This window comes from Oryctolagus cuniculus, chromosome 12 (assembly GCF_964237555.1).
Source record: "Oryctolagus cuniculus chromosome 12, mOryCun1.1, whole genome shotgun sequence".
NCBI classification, from domain to species: Eukaryota; Metazoa; Chordata; class Mammalia; order Lagomorpha; family Leporidae; genus Oryctolagus; species Oryctolagus cuniculus.
In genome coordinates, this window is record NC_091443.1 from 28,894,926 (window position 1) to 28,914,297 (window position 19,372).

Genomic DNA, 19,372 nt, shown 5'->3' on the forward strand with positions numbered 1-19,372 from the left:
TAGGGTTAACTTATAGACCAATAAACATGTCTGCAACACCACCATCATTTTGACCTTATTTAATTTTTCATTAAAAATAAGAAAAACAGAATATATTTCTAAAATTTGCCTTAAAGACTCTGGAGCAAGATACAATATCCTTTCCCTTTTTAAAGGAAATATCTCTTTGTAGCATATATATATGTATGTATATAGTGTACATGTACACACACATGTTATATATCCATATAGGATTTATTTAGTTTTGTAATTTCTTCACAGCTCATTTTAGCAGTCCTGCCATCTGTTGGTAACCGCTAAGTCTGTATCCTTGTCTACAGTACATTAAAGATTACATAGTGTTGACCTTTTAGGACATTCTAAAGAAATTAAATTCACCTTGCAACTCTCATATACTCTTATATTCATGTGACTTTCCATCTTTTGGTAACATATTATAGTATGTGTATGAGTGTTGTTAAGCACTTGAAATTTGTGGTAATGAATTTCTTAGACTGATTCTACTCTAATCTATTTCAGTAACACACGATCCTAAATTTAGTAGTGTAAAAGCAAAGTTTGACACTTGTTAAAAATGGCAAGGAAGATTTTCAACACTGCTGCAGTGAAGAAGAGAGTGAACTCAACTCCAGTGAAATAGTGCTGGAAGGATTTTTAAAATGCTGGGGTGAGCTAATAGAAAAATACCTGAAAATGTTACTGGGGAGGTTGGTCAATGTCTTTAAATCTATGTCTGCTAATGATATATTTTCACTTTGCAAAGTTAGGCACTCAGCTTTCACAGAGACTGGGAGATAGGAGTATTTCAGTCTTTGATGATTACATTTCAAAGGGATGGCTCCCAGGTACTTGAGAAAAACAGTTCTGTGGTTTAGGCAATTTACATCTCAAAGAAGCAGTAAGAAAATTTACAATTTCTCTGAATATTCAGGTTTTTTAAAGTAGATGCTCTGAGGACAGGAAGGTCAGGGACCTCTAGTCAGAAAGGTAACAGGCGGACTGAGGGGACGGTTAGGTAGTCTTGGTCAACAACATTGACTCCTCAGTTTCTTATAAGGTAGGATAAGATGATTAGGATAATTTACCTGAATTCCTAGTGAAAATAGACACTATTTATTTAGTCATTCAATATATCTAGGTTATTTTCTTTGTTCTGTAGTGATAAAATGATTGAATATATTTCAGTGGTTTAAATGCATTTTTCCTTAACTTTTGAAATGTACATGGATATGATTGTAACATTTTCATGATTTGTTTTTACACTGTCAGTATAGCAAATGAATGAAAAATGGTAATACACAATTGGAAATCTTTGTTTTTTTAAATCAGTTTTTTAAAATTTAAATTATACCAGGGCTGAAAACCTCAGTTTATGTTCATCATAGTGGGGATGTTTTTAATGTCTACATTCTTTCTAATAAACTATTGGAGGACTTAAAGCATTTCATCTCAAAAAATGAAACAATAAGAAATAAAAACCAACCCTATGTTCCTCTAACATGGACGGCAAGATGGAAGGTATTTCATTAATGAAAAATTCCATGATCTGCAGGAAAAACAATTCAGAAAGGTCCTTCCTTCTGCAGCAAGCCTGACTGTGTAACTACTGATCTAATACTCCATCTCAGCTGAGGAAGGGGACGATCAGGAAAATTGCAGGGCAAATGAGCAAAGGCCATTGATTTATTTACTTACATGTTATCCCATTTCTTACCAGTCGTAGAAACCAGCACTAGAGATTTTCAGGATGGAAAAAAATTAGTAATGTAACGTGAAGTAAAGTGAAAAATGTAGATGATAAGAAAATTTCATTATTTTGTTAAGAAATCATTTTGCACCATTGAAAACCAGAGTGCAAAGTGTCCACATAAGTGAGTATGTGATAAAACAATAGATACAACTGGTGTCACAAAACTGAAGACAGTTTGAGAGATTATTATTATTATTATGAGGATTAAGACAAGTTCATATATGATATAAACATATTTCTAGTCTTGGAGAATAGGATATGGAAAATAAAATATTGAGATTTCAAAAGGAGTAGATAACTGAAAGAAAAAAAAAACATACTTTGTTAGGTAACACTGGGAGAAGTAGGCAAATGGGCAGGATCATTTTGGAAAGAAAAGGGCCAAATCTTTTGAGACAAAATATTTTAAAAAAGGAAGAAAGGTAAAGAAAAATTATTGGTTTGAGTTAATCTCAGTATTTTAGAAGTTTATACTGTTGATTACCAATACCACATATAATATGAACGTACTGTTCTTGAAATAATTCCAACAGAATTGTATTTGGTTCAGTCATTATAAGTTGAAGTTCATCTTATGGTGGCTGTTTCAAGTCCCAGATCTTTAACAACTAATAAAAAAATTATAGTTTAACCTGGATGCAGTCTCATTTCTCACAGTGAAGAAGTGTTGTTAAATGTAATATAAATATCCACAATTTTTTAACATAGCAGGGCCAGTCATTCTGATGAATAATCATCTATTCAGAAACTGAAACCCTGTGCTGTGTCAAGTACTATTATTTTTGTGGCAGCCATGTTGTGGAAATGTTTTTATTTATGACACTTATGCACATATTTTCTCCTTGGTTAAGACAGGGCTTATTTGGTTGGAATAATGATGATAATAGTATTATTTTGATTGATCTCTTTTCCCCCTTATCAAAGAAGCAACTACTCTAAAAAGCTCAATTTACGCCCTTCTAAAATATCCTTTTTTTTAATTCCTACCCTGCGTGCTTACCTGCATTTGTTCTACTGAGTAAGAGCATTCAAAAGATGATTAAAATTCAACTATACTTTGCTTACAACAATTTGAATGATTAACTATAGTAATTAGCTCCAAGTAAATTCACAAAATAAATAGTGTCTTGATACCTTACAATTTAATAGAACCCCAACTTCCTTTCAACATCAAATTTTACATTCAGATTATAAGCAGTGCTATATTAAACCACATTTAGGAAACAGTATAATGATCTTCTTTGTTCTTGCATGATTAATGAACTTCAGTGCAGACCCTAGCTTGGAATTCAGAGTTGTTAGATAAGGGATGTGAGTATAAGAATACCTGATAGCATCTAAGAAAAAGGAGACCTCCCTTCTCCCATCCATCTTCTATAAGCTTTAATACTATTATACTTTTTACAATACATCACATACTTTTTAAATAACAATTTAAGCTGTAAGTGTACTCTGATTTTTATTTTCTTAAGAAACTTAGCTTGGGCCTTAATGAGTTTATATCAGTGCTGGAAATTGTACAAATGTGAATATATTTAGTTCCTTTTTATTGCTTTCTGAATATTTCAAAATGCCTATTTCTAAATGGAAGAAATTGATATTTCTTTTCAAAAGAATCGTTTTTTTAGTAGGGAAGGAAAGAGACATGCTGCCCTTACTGCAGGTAGTTTTAGTGAAGAACTGATATTTTTTAAAATTTCAGGCTGCCATTAGCTACTTAAAAAATAAAGATTTTTATTAATTTTATTTTTGCTAAAGAGTCTTATCTTGTGATACAACTTGTGATATTTTGTAATGTTTTGTGACACTCATAATGGAAATGTCCAAACATCAAGAATGGAATCTACTTTAAAATCTTTTCATTATCCCCTTCAGTTGGCAGATTCTGTTAGGCCATTGTCTTTCCAACTTTATTTTCTGGGATACTCATTTTGGCTGACCTATCCTTAGAGTTAGGCTCTCTAGGAATGTGGCAGTGTGCATGGTAGTATGGTCAAAGCTCTGACAAGTTCTGCAGAAAAGCTAGTTTTGACCCATATAGTCAGTCTTCAGTTTTTCTCTGTTCTGCTTTGCCCCAGCTCAGCTTAACTCTTTTTTTTTTTTTTTTTTTTTGACAGGCAGAGTGGACAGTGAGCAGTGAGAGAGAAACAGAGAGAAAGGTCTTCCTTTGCCATTGGTTCACCCTCCAATGGCCGCCGCAGCCGGTGCGCTATGGCTGGTGCACCACGCTGATCCGAAGCCAGGAGCCAGGTGCTTATCCTGGTCTCCCATGGGGTGCAGGGCCCAAGCACCTGGGCCATCCTCCACTGCACTCCCTGGCCACAGCAGAGAGCTGGCCTGGAAGAGGGGCAACCGGGACAGAATCCGACGCCCCGACCGGGACTAGAACCCGGTGTGCCGGCGCTGCAGGGCGGAGGATTAGCCTAGTGAGCCACAGCGCCGGCCTCCAGCTTAACTCTTATTAACCTTTTTCTGAAGCAGGTTTAGGAAGAAAATATTATTTTAGATAATGCAAGTATACTTAGTTGTTAGCTTTCTTCCTGCTTTCGTTGTTCTTCAGAAGTAATTATTAATTGGGCTCTGAAGCAATTTCCTTTACCAAGCGGGATGCGTGACTCCTGATGTCCCTGACACCATGTGTTTACGACTACACTGCACTGAAGCTCCCTGTGTTCTGTGCAGAATCCTGCCCCTCACTCTCACATAGGAACTTGCATTGCTACTATTGGTTCACCAAGTACCGTTGTGCTCCCACAAGAAGGCTTCGGAATCATAGTAGACATCGAATATTTCCCTTTCCCTTTCTCCTTTTTTGCAATGCTTTTCAGAATATAGGACTGTAAAAACAGAGTCAAAGGTAACACATACATGACAGACTGAATGAAAATAATCACCATCCGAAGAGTCAGTGCATTGAAATGAAATGTCAACTGTAATTAAATCCAGCAAAATTGCTGAGTGCCAACCATAACCAGAAATTCTACTATGGATTTGAGGACAATAAAGAAGAATGATGTGGGGCCATACCACCCAGATGTGCACAGTTGTTTCTAGGAGACAGATAAATACCTAATTACATTAGAATAGTTTTTATTTATTTATATATATATATATCCGTGTATATATCCATATATATATATAATTTACTGTCTTTTAATTGCTCTGCTGATATAATCTATTTCCAACTGCTTATTGAATTGGTATCTGCTGGGACTGGAAGGTACTTTCTCACACAAATATTTTTCTCTTTTGCAAAGAATAGATGAGAAAATAAATTTTTATTGATTTTTATTAAGATGTTATTGGTTTTCAAATCTGTTGATCTCAGAAATATTTTGTTAATTTTTCATGTTGTCCAAAATCTCACTGATTATAAGATATAATACATTTGGAGAGATGTTTCACTAATTTATCACCTTGAAATGATGATCAGCAGTCATTCCTTGTGTTCTGAAACAGATTTTTTTTTTCAGAGCTTAAAAATCTGAGTTGATATATCTTACCTCCAAAGAGATTCTTTATTTTTTTTTTTACCAAGATTTATTCATTTATTTGTTTGTTTGAAGGCAGAGTTACGGAGAGTGAGAAGGAGGGAGAGACTGAGAGAGTTACCTTCCTTCTATCCACTGGTTCTCTCCCCAAATTTCCACAATCACCGGATCTGGGCTGATGCAAAGCCAGAAGCCAGTAGCTTCATCTGGGTCTCCCACATGGGTGCAGGGGCCCAAGTACTTGGGCCATCCTCTGCTGCTTTCTTAGGCACATTAGTGGCGAGCCAGATAGGAAGTGGAGGAGCCAGGATTCAAAACTGTGCCCATCTGGGATGCCGGCAATGCAGGTGGAAGCTTACTCACTATGTCACAGCACCAGCCCTGAGATGCTTTCTTATTAAAATTTTAAGGCATTACTTTCAAGTTTGGTTTTGTCTACAAATATCATTTTATTAATGTTGAGACATTTGACCAAGAAAGCAATGTATCTTACAGCTTTGCGTCTAAAGTTATAGTCAAGGTAAATTTCATAGCTTCCTCCTGTGGAAACCACAAGACTAGACTTTTTCAAAGCCAGTTCTCTCTGTTTCAAGACCAAGAAGTAAGTTAGTTTTCAGCACTGAAAGTCTTCCGTAAAACCACTGGTGTTGAAAGAACTGTCATTATTCACAAGCAAAATAATCTCTGTCTCTAGGGAAAAGTGAGCAGCAAATCCTATGCAGATTTTTCAGTTTGTGGCCTCCGCTCCTATACATTGGTTTTCATTCCATTCACAGAGCATCTTTGTTTCTCCTAAAGTAAAGGGACTACAGTAAGTGCAGTTGGATCGTCCTTATAGATAACCTGTCAGAAATGATTGTGGTGGGACATGTGGGACATTGCAGAACCCATTGTGCCCCAGTGGGTTAAGCTGCTGACACCAGCAGCCGTATCAGTATCAGTTCAAGTCTTGGCCGTTCCGCTTCACATTCCTGCTAATGTTCCTGAAAAAGCAGCTCATGAGGAACCAGATATTTGGGTCCCTGCCACCCACATGGAAAACCAAGATGGAGTTCTGGCTCTTGGCTTCCACCTGGTCCAGACCTGGCTGTGCGGCCGTTTTGGAAATGAACCAGTGGATGGAAGAACTAACCCTCCGTGTCTGTCTCTCTCAGTCTCGTCCTCTCTTACTCTCTGTCACTCTGCCTTCCAAATTAAGTAAATATATACATAAATAAAAAACAGTGAACATAGACCAAGACGGCTTTTAGATCTTTCAGTACTGAAAAATGAGACGATGGTTACAATGCAACGTTTCCAAATTGATTATCCAGAACAGTGGCTCAGCTTCCTGCCAGTCTTTTACATGCAGTGCCAGACTAAAGAAGTCGCTTTTGGGGTTCATCCATCACAATTTATACTACATTATACCGAATCTAGTGTTCTCTCAGGCTAGTGTTAGGGGATTTTCTGTGTTCAGACTAAGAAATTGCATTTGAGGAAAGGGATTTCTTCTTTTTTTTTGCCTAGAATTTCTTTAGTTCTACAGAGTCTCTTAAGTGTATGGGACCCTCATTGTACTTCAGCACTAATTGCAGATTGATTTTAAGAGTTTGAAATCTTAACTGGGAATGACTTTAAATTAACGTTATATGAACTACTATCAATTGTTCACTGAAAAATAAAGTATTTAATTATAGATGAAGGAAAGTGCCTTCCAGCTTGCTAACTATGATAAACACTTTATATTTTCAAAATTCAAATACAGTTGTTAGACATCCATTTCTCAGAATGGATGATTGAGGAGCCTTATACTATCACCTCCTGTTTTTACAAATGGCACGCTTAACCCATAAAAATTAGATTGTCCATCTTAGGTCACATAGAAAGGAAAAAATAATTAGGTTTGAAGTTCTCAATGTTCATACTCCTATCTAGTTTACAGGGCTATATTCTTACTCATTTTCTGACTAGTCAAAATGAAAAAGTTTTCTGTACTCCATTATGAGAGATGTCTACACACACGCACATACCCTCACTCAGCCAATTTTCTTCCTTCGAGTATTTTCTTAGAGTATTAGACATGAGAAGCAGTTATTTTGTTACAAGGACAACATAGGCAAATACAGAGACCGACCCTGGTGTCAAATGATTCCTGTGATTTTTTCCAGTATTCCTGAACTGGAACTTGCTTAACAGAATGATTGCCCCTCTTTTTCTCGTTGGAATCTGTGTCATTAGAAAGACTTAGATGGTTGGCTTATGCGAAAACTTTGTCTGATACAGATATCAACAAATAATGTTGGCAGTTCATTCTTTCTTAAAAGTGTATTTGAGTTCATATAATGCTTTCTATAGAAATGAAAAATGACATTTTCAATGTATTTATTGTTTATAAAATTTATAATCTTTAACATTTTTAGTTTGAGTTTTAAAGATTATTTTTTAAAAAAATTTCTAAGATGTAACATGAATGTTTAATATGTTTTATCAGTGGTTTTGAGTTGTTTAGTAGTGTAAATCTAATTTGAATGGCTTGCAGTTTTCTTCACTGTCTAGTCACTTTCATAGGTCACTCCACAGAAACAGAACTAGCAATCAGTAAGTGCATGGTAAATAAATATTAATCACTTAGACACGAGTTTGTGTGTGTTTGCAGATGTACAACATATAACTTTGTAATAAAAATTATTCTGAAGAGTACTCCCATATGTACTCTTATATTAACAATTGGAAATTGTTAATACATTAACATAGAATATGAATTATAAACAAATTTTGACTTGTTCAGAAATTTTATTTAGATTTACTACTTCTCTCTTGAGGAAAATTCTTAGCAAATGAAAGCAACTCTCACTTCAGTATTATGGTGCTAGCAAGAGTGAGTGTTCTTGACATGCTCTTTTCAGATCTATTTACAAAAGAAAACTATATTCTGTGTTCTTATGATTTGTTTATATATAAAACTCTAATTATGATTGCATTGTAGGTACAGAATGTTATCTAACAAATATAATATCTAGAAATAAGCATTTTGCTCACATTTCCCTTGCCAGAGACAATGTGAAGTCATATCCTACTGCCTATGAAAATATGATTATACAACTATAGATAATAGAATGAGGATCCTGTGTCTGCTTTGGTTATTACATGTAATCAGGACATACTGTAGTGCCTGCTCATAAGGAGCAGCCTTAAAAATATCTCCTGAGTAGAAAGGAAGGTGCAGATATTGCTTTTGATCCTCATTTGTCTATCATCAAGAGGCAAATCAGAAAATGGATGAAAATATTGGAGGATAAGAGTAAAGAAACTTAGAAGTATTTTTTTTTCAGGATTTAAAAACGTATCTATCTGTAGTTGATTCTGAACATTTCTACAGATTTCCTTGATGTATCCTGGCTGTGTTGGACTAACAAGAAAATGTGGCTAAATTCAGAGACAGTTATCCAGAAAGGGCTTACACAGGCTTTGTTGTCTGCAGATCCACTAAAATGATGTGGATTTTGACAGTATAATTATGTATTTTGGTTTAGTGGTAAAAGTGGCCAATATTCCGGTCATTGTGTTACACTACATATATTGTGTTTTATCAGATAGGGTTAGCAATGTGAAAACAGAGGGAAGTGGGGAGGATGTTGGAAAAAAGAACACTGTGCATGTAGGAGAATCACTGTTGGAGAAAGCTATTCGATGCTAGTCTCAGGGTGTCGTTCAGAGTTCAGGTCCCCAGGAAGCCTGTTGATGCTTCCCCAGTGGACTTCTGGTAGTCCTCACCACTGCCCAGATCTTGAGGACAGCACTGACCTTGGGTTTGGAAAGCACTGCTGTTAGGATACAAACGGTAGGTTTTCCAGTTCTTGTCACAAAAGTGCTTTTGGTTGTCTGCATGAGAAAGCCTGCTGGCAGATTCTAACTGGAGATGTTTCTTTATGGTAGAAAAGAGCAGTTCATAGCAAAACTGTGGTTTTTTTCTTCAGTTTAGCTTGTTTCAGTACATGAAGAGACCTCATGAATGTGAATTGATTAAATTTTTACCAAACTACATGTCAACAGCAAGTACAACCTTAAAAGAATTTTCTTCAGTATGGCATTTGCATATCACTTAATTTATTTTGGAAGTTACCCAGGGGACCCACGCTGTGGCGTAGTGGGTAAATCCACTGTCTGTAGTGCCGGCATCCCATAAAGGTGCCATTTCTAGTCCTGGCTGCTCCACTTCCAATCCAGCTCTCTGCTGTGGCCTGGGAAAGCAGTATAAAATGGCCCATGGGGGGCCGGCGCTGTGGCTCACTTGATTAATCCTCTGCCTATGGCACTGACATCCCATGTGGGCACCGGGTTCTAGTCCTGGTTGCTCCTCTTCCAGTCCAGCTCTCTATTGTGGCCTGGGAAGGCAGTAGAGGATGGCCCAGGTGCTTGGGTGCCTGCACCCACATGGGAGACCAAGAAGAGGCACCTGGCTCCTGGCTTCCAATCGGCACATCGCCGACTGTAGTGGCCATTTAGGGGGTGAACCAACAGAAGGAAGACCTTTCTCTCTGTCTCTCTCTCTCACTAACTCTAGCTGCCAAAAAAAAGAAAAAGATGGCTCACGTCCTTGGGCCCCTGCACCTGCATGGGAGACCAGGAAGAAGCTCCGGGCTCCTTGCTTCAGACAGGCACAGCTCCGGCAGTTGCCGTCAGTTGGCAAATGAACCAACAGATGGAAGACCTTTCTTTCTCTCTGTCTCTCCTTCTCTCTCTGTGTAACTCTGACTTTCAAATAAATGAATATATCTTAAAAAGAAAAGAAATTACCCAATAATTGATGGGTGTCGATTAGAGTGTTACATATTAACTGAAAACTTAATATACAGTGATTTAATATAAAGATTGCATCATTTTTTTCAAGATTTATTTTATTTATTTGAAAAGCAAATTTACAGAAAGAAAGGGAGGGAGACACAGAGAGAGAAAATCTTGCATCCACTGCTTCACTCCCCAAATGACCTCAACAACCAGGACTGGACCAAATTGAAGCCAGGAGCCAGGAACTTCTTTTAGGTCTTTGATGTGCCTGCAGGGGCCCAAGCACTTAGGCCACATTCTGGTACTTTTTCCAAGCCATTGGCAAGGAACTGGATTGGAAGCAGAGCTGCCAGGACTCCAACTGACATCCATCCGGGATTCTGGGTGGTACCAGATTCCATCATTTGTTCAAAATGCAGTGGCAGTATTTTTTAAGCATAATTATACATAGGTTAAAAGTTTACTTTTTAATATCACTGAGAAACATATGCAATTTATAAAATCAGTGTTTGGAGCCTTTAAGTGTCTTAAGGTTTAGTTTATTTGATTACCTAAATGAGCTTTATTGGTTTGCACACTATTTAGAAATAGCAAAGAAATATGTATATATTTTATTTTTTGTTTTATTTCAGCCCAGAGAGGAACCTGCAGTCAATGAATTTCTAAAATTATGAAGGTAACACTAACCACTTATGGATTTTTTTTTTATTTTAGCATTAAAAAAAGGACGATTCTGGATAACACCAGATCCTTATCACAAAGATGACAACATCCAGATTGGGCGTGAGGTGAAAATATCTTGCCAAGTAGAAGCTGTTCCTTCTGAGGAGTTGACATTTAGTTGGTTTAAGAATGGCCGTCCATTAAGAAGCTCTGAGCGGATGGTGATCACCCAGACTGATCCTGATGTTTCCCCCGGAACAACAAACTTGGACATCATTGATTTAAAATTCACAGATTTTGGAACATACACATGTGTGGCATCTCTGAAGGGAGGAGGGATCTCTGATATCAGTATTGATGTTAATATATCCAGCAGCACAGGTAAGGCACGTATTTACGAATGAAACGATATTCAGGTTTAGAAAACTAAGTTGCCAAAAAAGAAATAATCTTTAGTTAAAGTAAGACCATTCTTCTTATAAGATTCTTTAAAAAAATTCCTATTATTCTAAATGGTCAATAAATATATTGTGACTTTATACATATATTATATATATTTAGATTTATTTATCTGAAAGGCAGCATTACAGAGAGGCGGGGGAGAGAGATACAGAGAGAGAGAGAGAGAGAGAGAGAGAGAGGTCCTCCATCCACTAGTTCACTCTCCATTGGCGCTATATATATATATATATATATATATATATGTTTCTAGGTTAAATTATATCAGTTTTTCATTAATTACCCCCTATGGAGCCTACAATTATATTGATACACTAAAAAAGAATGTTTAAAAATTTAAGATGGTCTTCAGAAATTATAGACAGAAACTCTTTTGTTGTAAGAAGAAAATATTGAGAGATAATTTAAGACTGTTCAAATACAAAATATATGTGAGTGCTTTGGAAAGTTCATGGAAAAGTGCAATTCAAAGATCAGTTAATTTCGGTACAAAAATTTTGAAACCTATGTATAGTTTTTCACGGTAAGTTTATGTTGGCCCAAATATTCTAGAATGTATATGTAATTTTTATAGCATGAATTTTTCATGAATTTTTTAAAGACCAATATGCACTACACTAGTAAAAACCAATAAGAATTGTGTTAAGGTGGTTATCAGATGTGACATTCTGAAGAATCCTGTGATACAGTATTGTCACAATGGAAATAGTTAAACATGAAAATATATTGCTCTAAAATTCCTTCCTTTAAGGTTAAAGATGAGACCATGCTGCGATTTTCTCTTGACTGAATATGAGTCTGTTGATGAGAAAAATGTCGAGGGAGGGACTGGGAGGACACACTAGCTTCACCTCAGGACGATAGAAAGCCCTGTGCTTCCATGAAATATGATCTGCATGTATCCACAGAATTCCAAACTATCTGTGTTTTGCCAACCTGTTACCAGATTGACAATTCTTGAATGATATGTGTTGAAAATGTGGAGTGCAAGTGTTATGAGCGTACTCTGTTTTGAGGAATATTTAATAACTGGCTTTTCCTTTACAGTCAGACAGCGTGTTGACTCTTGAGTGTTAATATACTCACCTGTACTTTGTGCCTTCTGCTGGGTCCAAATTGCCGTGCACTTGGGATTGATTTTGTTCCTTGAGGGCACCAGCTCCACACTTGAGGCTGATGAAATGTGTTTACTTTTCACAATTCTGCTTTATTTTAAAGGGTATTCCATTTTTTATTAGTTAAAATTAGTGTAAAATGAAATTAGGGTAATGAAAAGTATGTTTCAGATATTAGTCCTTTTCTAGGTTAAAACAACATTTTTAAATTTAATGGATATTTAAATATTGCTCTTAGCATTAGAAGATGGATTTATTTATGGTATCTGATAGAAAACTGTAGCTATGCCCAGTTATTCATTTAAGTATCAATTAATTGGTAAATACCTATTGATCATTGTATCAGTTTGCTATGTGACATTGTATGAGATGACAACCCACATCTGGTGTTTTCTGTTAGGATAAGAACAATTTTTTATGATTCAGGATCATGCATTCTTATTTCTGAAGTACATTTTTCAAGAATTGTTCTACATTTCTTTATAAGCATTCTCTTTGGTCATTTGTTGGCTTTTTTTTTTTTTCTGCTGTTTCTTTTTCAGCACCAGTTATTAAAAGACCAGATCCAAGGAATCAATATTTCTATCTGAAAGGAGTTGTTTGAAAGGAGCACAGTTCACATGCTATTAAAATTAGACAAAAGAGGGAGCACACATCAGGGAAAACAAAGGAATATTGTGCAGTTATTTACAAAATGAGTACTAAAGTTCACTTTTAGTTTCTTTGGTTCTGTTGCCTATATGAAACTGTTTTTCAACGGCAAAGTAGAAAAGATGACCAGCATTATTCATGAAATTTCCAAAAATCCTAAAAGGAAATTTCAAAATTATCAGGAAGCACATTGTACTCAAGAATTACCTCTTAGTAATAAGAGATTACTTGAAAAAATTAAATTATCTTGATTATTATCAGTATGCCTCAGTATCAAAGATAAAAATGCTAGAGAAAAAGGAAATATAATCTTATTCCAAAATACTCCTCCCTGAAATCCCCTACCTACTACAGACATCCCTGATTCTTCTAGAGTTGTCGAGAGAAATTAGACCTCAAATATATCGGATGGCTACTGTGCTTTTTAAGTCTGAGCATACTTCTGGTAAAATCTTGTGGATGATTTTGTCAATGTAGATGCAAGAAAGTTTCATAGAAAACTGACATTTGGTTTTATATCTTGATGGAAGTTTCATTTTGGTAGTAACAGCAGGAGAGTACATTTGAGAAAATACACAGGATGAAGAAAGTCCCAGGAATACTAGTAATTCTTTATTTCTTGCTTTTACTATAGCATTGATATTAGTTAACATAAACCAATAGTGTTGGTTTATTTCAATTTTACAGTTTTTATTATTGAGCTATACAGTACCTGACTAGACCATGGATATCTAAAAATACATTATATTCATTGTTGTTAAATTATTGAAACAAGTATTATAATTCAGTATTATACAATAAAAGTGCTTCAGATAGTTGCTGAAAACTGCACAGGAATTTAGCCTAAAATTTAAGTAGCAGTATAAATCAAAAATTCTTAAAACATGGCAGTAGATCATTATTCATTTGTATAAATATAATTTTTAAAGAAGTAACATTAATATTTAGGACTATCTTCTTTTCTCCAGTTTTCTTCCATGGTAAAATCCCCAAGCGCTCATTAGCTTACAGGTATTCCTCTGAATGATGCCGTAGAGTTATTAGTTTATAGTAAACTCTGAAGCTCTTACACCTTGGAAATGTAAGAATAAGACGTGATTATTGGAATTCCATGACACACAGTTGAGCCATCTGCTGGGCACATAGAGAATAAGGTTTGGATGAATTGTTTTCTTCCTTGTTAAGGCTATGGGCACTCTGCATGGCAGGAAGCAAAATGTGGAGGAGCCAGATGTAGAGGATCTAATAGGAGACTGAAACATAAACATAGGTGCACAGTGGTGAGCAACTGAGAAAAGGAGCCCCACATTTTAACATTGCTGCTGACTGCCTGTCTAGGCATTGTCATTGTGAAAGTTGACCAGTGCCTGTGCAAGAATTCACAACTTTGAAATGGAAGTTCAGGAAAACATAGGACAACAGTATGCAATGAATAAGAACAGTTATTGAGCAAGGGAGTAAAGAAAAAAAATTGCATGTGCTCCTTGGCCCTTTTGCAGTTAAGAAAGAACAGAAACTCATATAAGTCTGCAGCTTAAATCCGAAGTTCTGTAATATGACTTCACTGGAGGATGGTTATTTTATGTAAGAAGAAGTCATACAAGTGACAGAAGCAGCCCTGGCCATGCTTGGGCAGAGCAAGCATCCATTCAGTCAAAAGTTATGTAATTAGGACCAGGGTTACTGGATGGGGAGAAGTTAATTTCTTTCCTTGAACCCAAAATTATGAAGTTCAATCCATAACTTCCAAATTAATGATGGCTATCAGAGGTTGGCAAACTTTGTGTCAAGGGCTGGACAGTCAATATTTTCTGCTTTCCAGACTGTATGGTTTCTGTCACAACTGTTCCACTCGGCGATTAGAATGGGCATCCTGCCATGACAGTAAATAAATGGGCACAGCTGTGTGCTGATAGAACTTTATTTACAAAGACAGTTGGTAGGCCATATTTTGCCCACAGGCCATAGATTGTTGACTTTTAGCCTACACCTTTGAAACACTATTAATTAAGAAGTCAAATAATAGGAAAATTAAACTCTATGGACTTCTAGGTAATTAAGTTAAACCCATATTTAACCTATTTTTGTCCATACAGACATTGATATGTTTTAAGACTGAGGCGACATCTGTCTTATTTCCCCCTTTACGTGTCAGTTTGTTGGCTGCCTTGTGAGGACATTAGTGCTGGAATATTCCATTGAATGGGACTATGCTACGGAGATTCCTGAGATTATTTTGCCTTTGCATACATTTCATTCCTAATAAACAGAATTTTGTGCTGTAGTTCCTATTCCATCATCTACCTTATACATCTGTTTCTAAGTATTTTTTAATATTTTGTCTAATTGAGAAGGCATACTGAAAAACACAGCTTTAGAAACAATGAGATGCTCTGAGAACTTTAGAGTATCTTGATTATGGGCTGTTTTTTCTGTGTGGCTCATTGGTCACTTTTCCCACTGGCAGCACTGGCTTCACACAGATTATATTTGCTCTTTATCTCTTGAAGATTCCTTTCTTAACCATCTGACTTCTGTGTTTTTTTGAAAGGGGTATTTTATCTGTCCTTGATAGGAGCCAGGAAGAATCACAGTATTTTGAGCAGGATGTCACTAGGGAAACTGTCCCCTAAAAACAAAACAGTGAATTACCTCCTCTACAACCTTTATCATTTTTCTTTTATAGCTTTTTCTCTTCACTTGTACCATCGGGACTGTAACTAAATGTGACTAAACAGGTATCTTTACTGTGTTAATCTCAGAGTCCTGAGTTGCTATTGTGCTGAGTGAATTTTCTGGAGAGATGCTGAATTATGTAATAGCGTTCTTATTGAGCACGTGTGTTTCACTAAAATGTATACATAGAACATTCTTTAGAAATATTAGATTAAGCACACTCATAGAGATACGTAATTCCTTTCATTTGTGTTTTTAGTAAGTAATAATATTAATATCAGACTATATGGTAGACACAGTTAAATAAATTCATATTTGATTTATAAAAGTTACCAAGAATATTACATGCTTAACATTACTTATTTGAAAATAAGTTTTCTCTTTAAATGGGTTTTTATTTAAAAATGTGAATCGTTTTCTATTAAAACTTCTAATGCTTTAAAGAATTATTAAATATTCTTTAGAATTATGTCTTCTGTTCTCTTGTATAAATCCTGCATTGTTCAGTGGCTGATGCAGATTGTCCATAAAGGAGATAGGTAAATGCAACAGTCTAAAAGTGCAGAGTGTCTAGGAGACTTATCTGGAATCCGTATTTATATAAATAGTATTCATATGGCATGCTTAAAATAATGTAAGGAAAATGGCAAAGGAAGCAAAGTTTTCTAACTATGTTTATTCTCACACTTAAGTAAGTTTGAAAAATACCTGAAATGGAGAGGAGAGAAAGAAATGGAAGGAGAGGGGAGAGGAGAGGAGAGAAGAAGGGATCAGAGTTTAAATATAATATTTAAGTATGAAGATTCAATTCTCAGATTTTATACCATCTTTTTTAACAGGCACAGATAGCCTGAAAGATCAACACAGAAAATAACCATCATAGTAACCTTCTTTTCAATTAGATCATTTAAAAAAATGAAATTTTGCAACATTTTAGTTTTAGTTGAATTTAGAAGTATCAATATCTTTATTCATTATTTTTGGGAGAATATAAATTTAAAGGCTGGCTATATTGAATTAATTCCATTTCCTATAATAGTTCAATATATGTTAATTCTGTTTCAATATTAGAATATTTTATAGAATTGAAAGTATATAGTTATGGAAATAGCATTATGTTTATAGTTTCCATCTATTATATTTTTTAAAGATTTTATTTGTTTTATTTGAAAGGTAGAGTTACAGACAGTGAGAGGGAGAGACAGAGAAAAGTCTTCCTTCCATTGGTTCACTCTCCAGATGGCCACAACAGCTGGAGCCGTGCAGATCAAAAGCAAGGAGCCAGACATTTCTTCTCAGTCTCCCACCTGGGTGCAGGGGCCCAAGGACTTGGGGCATCTTGTACTGCTTGCTTCCCCAGGCCATAGCAGAGAGCCTGATTGGAAGAGGAGTAGCCGGGACTAAAAGCGGCACCCAAATGGAATGCCGGCGCTGTAAGCAGATTAACCTACTTACTGCACCACAGAGATGGCCCCCTGATTATTATATTTTAAAATGTCCAAATATTTTCCCCTAATGTCAGAGCAAAGGTTCTAGATAGAAGTTATGCATTAGCAATTGTTAGTTATCTTTTGTCTATGCTATCTCACAGTGAGAACTTTCTTCACTTAGTGAAATTAAACATTTTTTGAATTCCCAGATTACCTTAAAATAAAACAGATCAGTGATACATGAGAAATGTTATCCAAATTTTGCTTTCTGTACCCTTCATCTTTTCTTTTTTTTTTTTTTTTCTTTTTTTTTTTGACAGGCAGAGTGGACAGTGAGAGAGAGAGACAGAGAGAAAGGTCTTCCTTTGCTGTTGGTTCACACTCTAATGGCCGGCGCAGCCGGCGCGCTGTGGCCGGCGCACCGCGCCGATCCGATGGCAGGAGCCAGGTACTTATCCTGGTCTCCCATGGGGTACAGGGCCCAAGGACTTGGGCCATCCTGCACTGCACTCCCTGGCCACAGCAGAGAGCTGGCCTGGAAGAGGGGCAACCGGGACAGAATGTGGTGCCCCGACCGGGACTAGAACCCAGTATGCCGGAGCCGCAAGGTGGAGGATTAGCCTAGTGAGCCACGGCGCCGGCCATCCTTCATCTTTTCTATCAAAGCATTGGGGAATATATCGTCTATTTAAAAGTTACATAAATGAATATAAAAATATCTATTGAGAACGGAAAACCATTATTTCTATAATTTGCATTTGAAATTGTAACAACCAGCAGTAATTTACTAGAGCTGAAGTCTTGTAACAAATATTTTCTTGAGGTGATGGATAGAAACTGAATCCATCAGATTTGCAGTTAAGAATAGAATATAATTTGGGAAATATTATTTTGAAGCTACAGTTTCAATACTAACCCCGGCTCTTTTGGGAAGAAGAGATGGAAGAGATATGGGAATTGCTATTATGTTCACTTAATTATGTAACTTGATAACATTTCAAATGTTTATGTTCACAGAAGACACTATCAACCTACCTTTAGCAACTGGGCAACAGAATTAAGCAGAAGCAGCCATGTGTCCAGATCCATAGACTAGTAGTTTGATTACTATTTTGATCCATGTGATAGCAAAATCTCTAGAATCCTAGATTTTCTGAAACCAGAGAAAAGTTATTATAGTGATTCATTGATACTTGGTATCTTTAATTTTCATTTTATAATATGTACTGTCTTAAACTCCTTCTTTGTGTATTTTTGTTTATTTGAAAGACAAAGAGACAGAAGGAGAGAGAGAAAGAAAAAACTTTCCATCCACTGATTCTTTCCCCAAACGCCCACAAGTACAGCAGCTGGGCCAGGCCACAGCCAGGAGCCAGGACCACCATCCAGGTTTCCCACATGGGTTGCAAGAACCCAAGTATTTGTTCCATCATCCGTTGCCCCCAGGATATGCATTAGCAAGAAGCTGGATCAGAGGCCGAGGTTGGGGAACAGCATTGCAACACCATGTGTTAAGCTGCTGCTTGTGACACTCGTGTATGCTGTCTGGTTGTCTGCTTGAGTCCAGGCTGCTCCATGTCCAGTGCAGCCTCCTGCTCATCTGTCTGGGAAGGCAGCAGATGATAGCTCAAGTGCCTACGCCCTGCCACCCACGTGGGAGACTCAGTTGGAGTGCCTGACACCTGGCACAGCCTGGCCCACCCCTGGCAGTTAACAGGCACTTGGGGAGTGAACCAGCAGATGGAAGATCTCTCTGTTTCTGTCTTTCCTCCTCTCTGTTGCTCCACCTTTCAAATAAATAAACAAATCCAGAAAAAAAAAAAAAGAAGTGAATGTAGGACTTGATTACAGGCATTCTGATATAGGTTATGGGCATACATGTGGCAGCTTAAACCTGCTCATAACCCACTCCTTAAATTTATTTCATCAAGGATTCCAAAGTAGAAACTATAACTATCAATAGTGCTAAAAATTTTCCCTCCCAAATCTGCTTGCAGATGAATACATTTTAAAGTTTAAAGGGGCCTCATGAAATTTCAGTCTTAGTTTTACTCCTTCATTATTATCAACGAGTTAGGAAACTTTAGAAAATTGTTAATTGGGGTTTTTAAAGGTACAATTATAGGACATTTGTGTGCTCTGATTTTTGTTTTTCATTAGATAAATAAATAAAAAATAACAGATTATTGAGGGAGGTACTCCACTACATATTTCATTAGACATTTCAAAAATATTCTTATATGTCTTAATTATTACAGATTTGCAACATTGGAGGTTCTTGTAGATTATCTAACAGCTTTTTATTTTGCAGAGAAGAAAATGGTATGAAAAGTTGAGATACATTGTTCACTTCCTACAGCTCTACTC

At 36.3% G+C, this 19,372-nt stretch overlaps 1 protein-coding gene across 1 annotated transcript in view; it reads left to right on the top strand.

The window, feature by feature from the left end:
* Positions 1-19,372, top strand: part of MDGA2 (MAM domain containing glycosylphosphatidylinositol anchor 2) — an 896,755-nt gene that overhangs the window by 636,232 nt on the left and 241,151 nt on the right. The window contains exon 7 of the mRNA XM_008269620.4: positions 10,726-11,055. Coding sequence (XP_008267842.3) covers positions 10,726-11,055 — 330 coding nt within the window. The remainder of the gene's footprint in view (positions 1-10,725; positions 11,056-19,372) is intronic.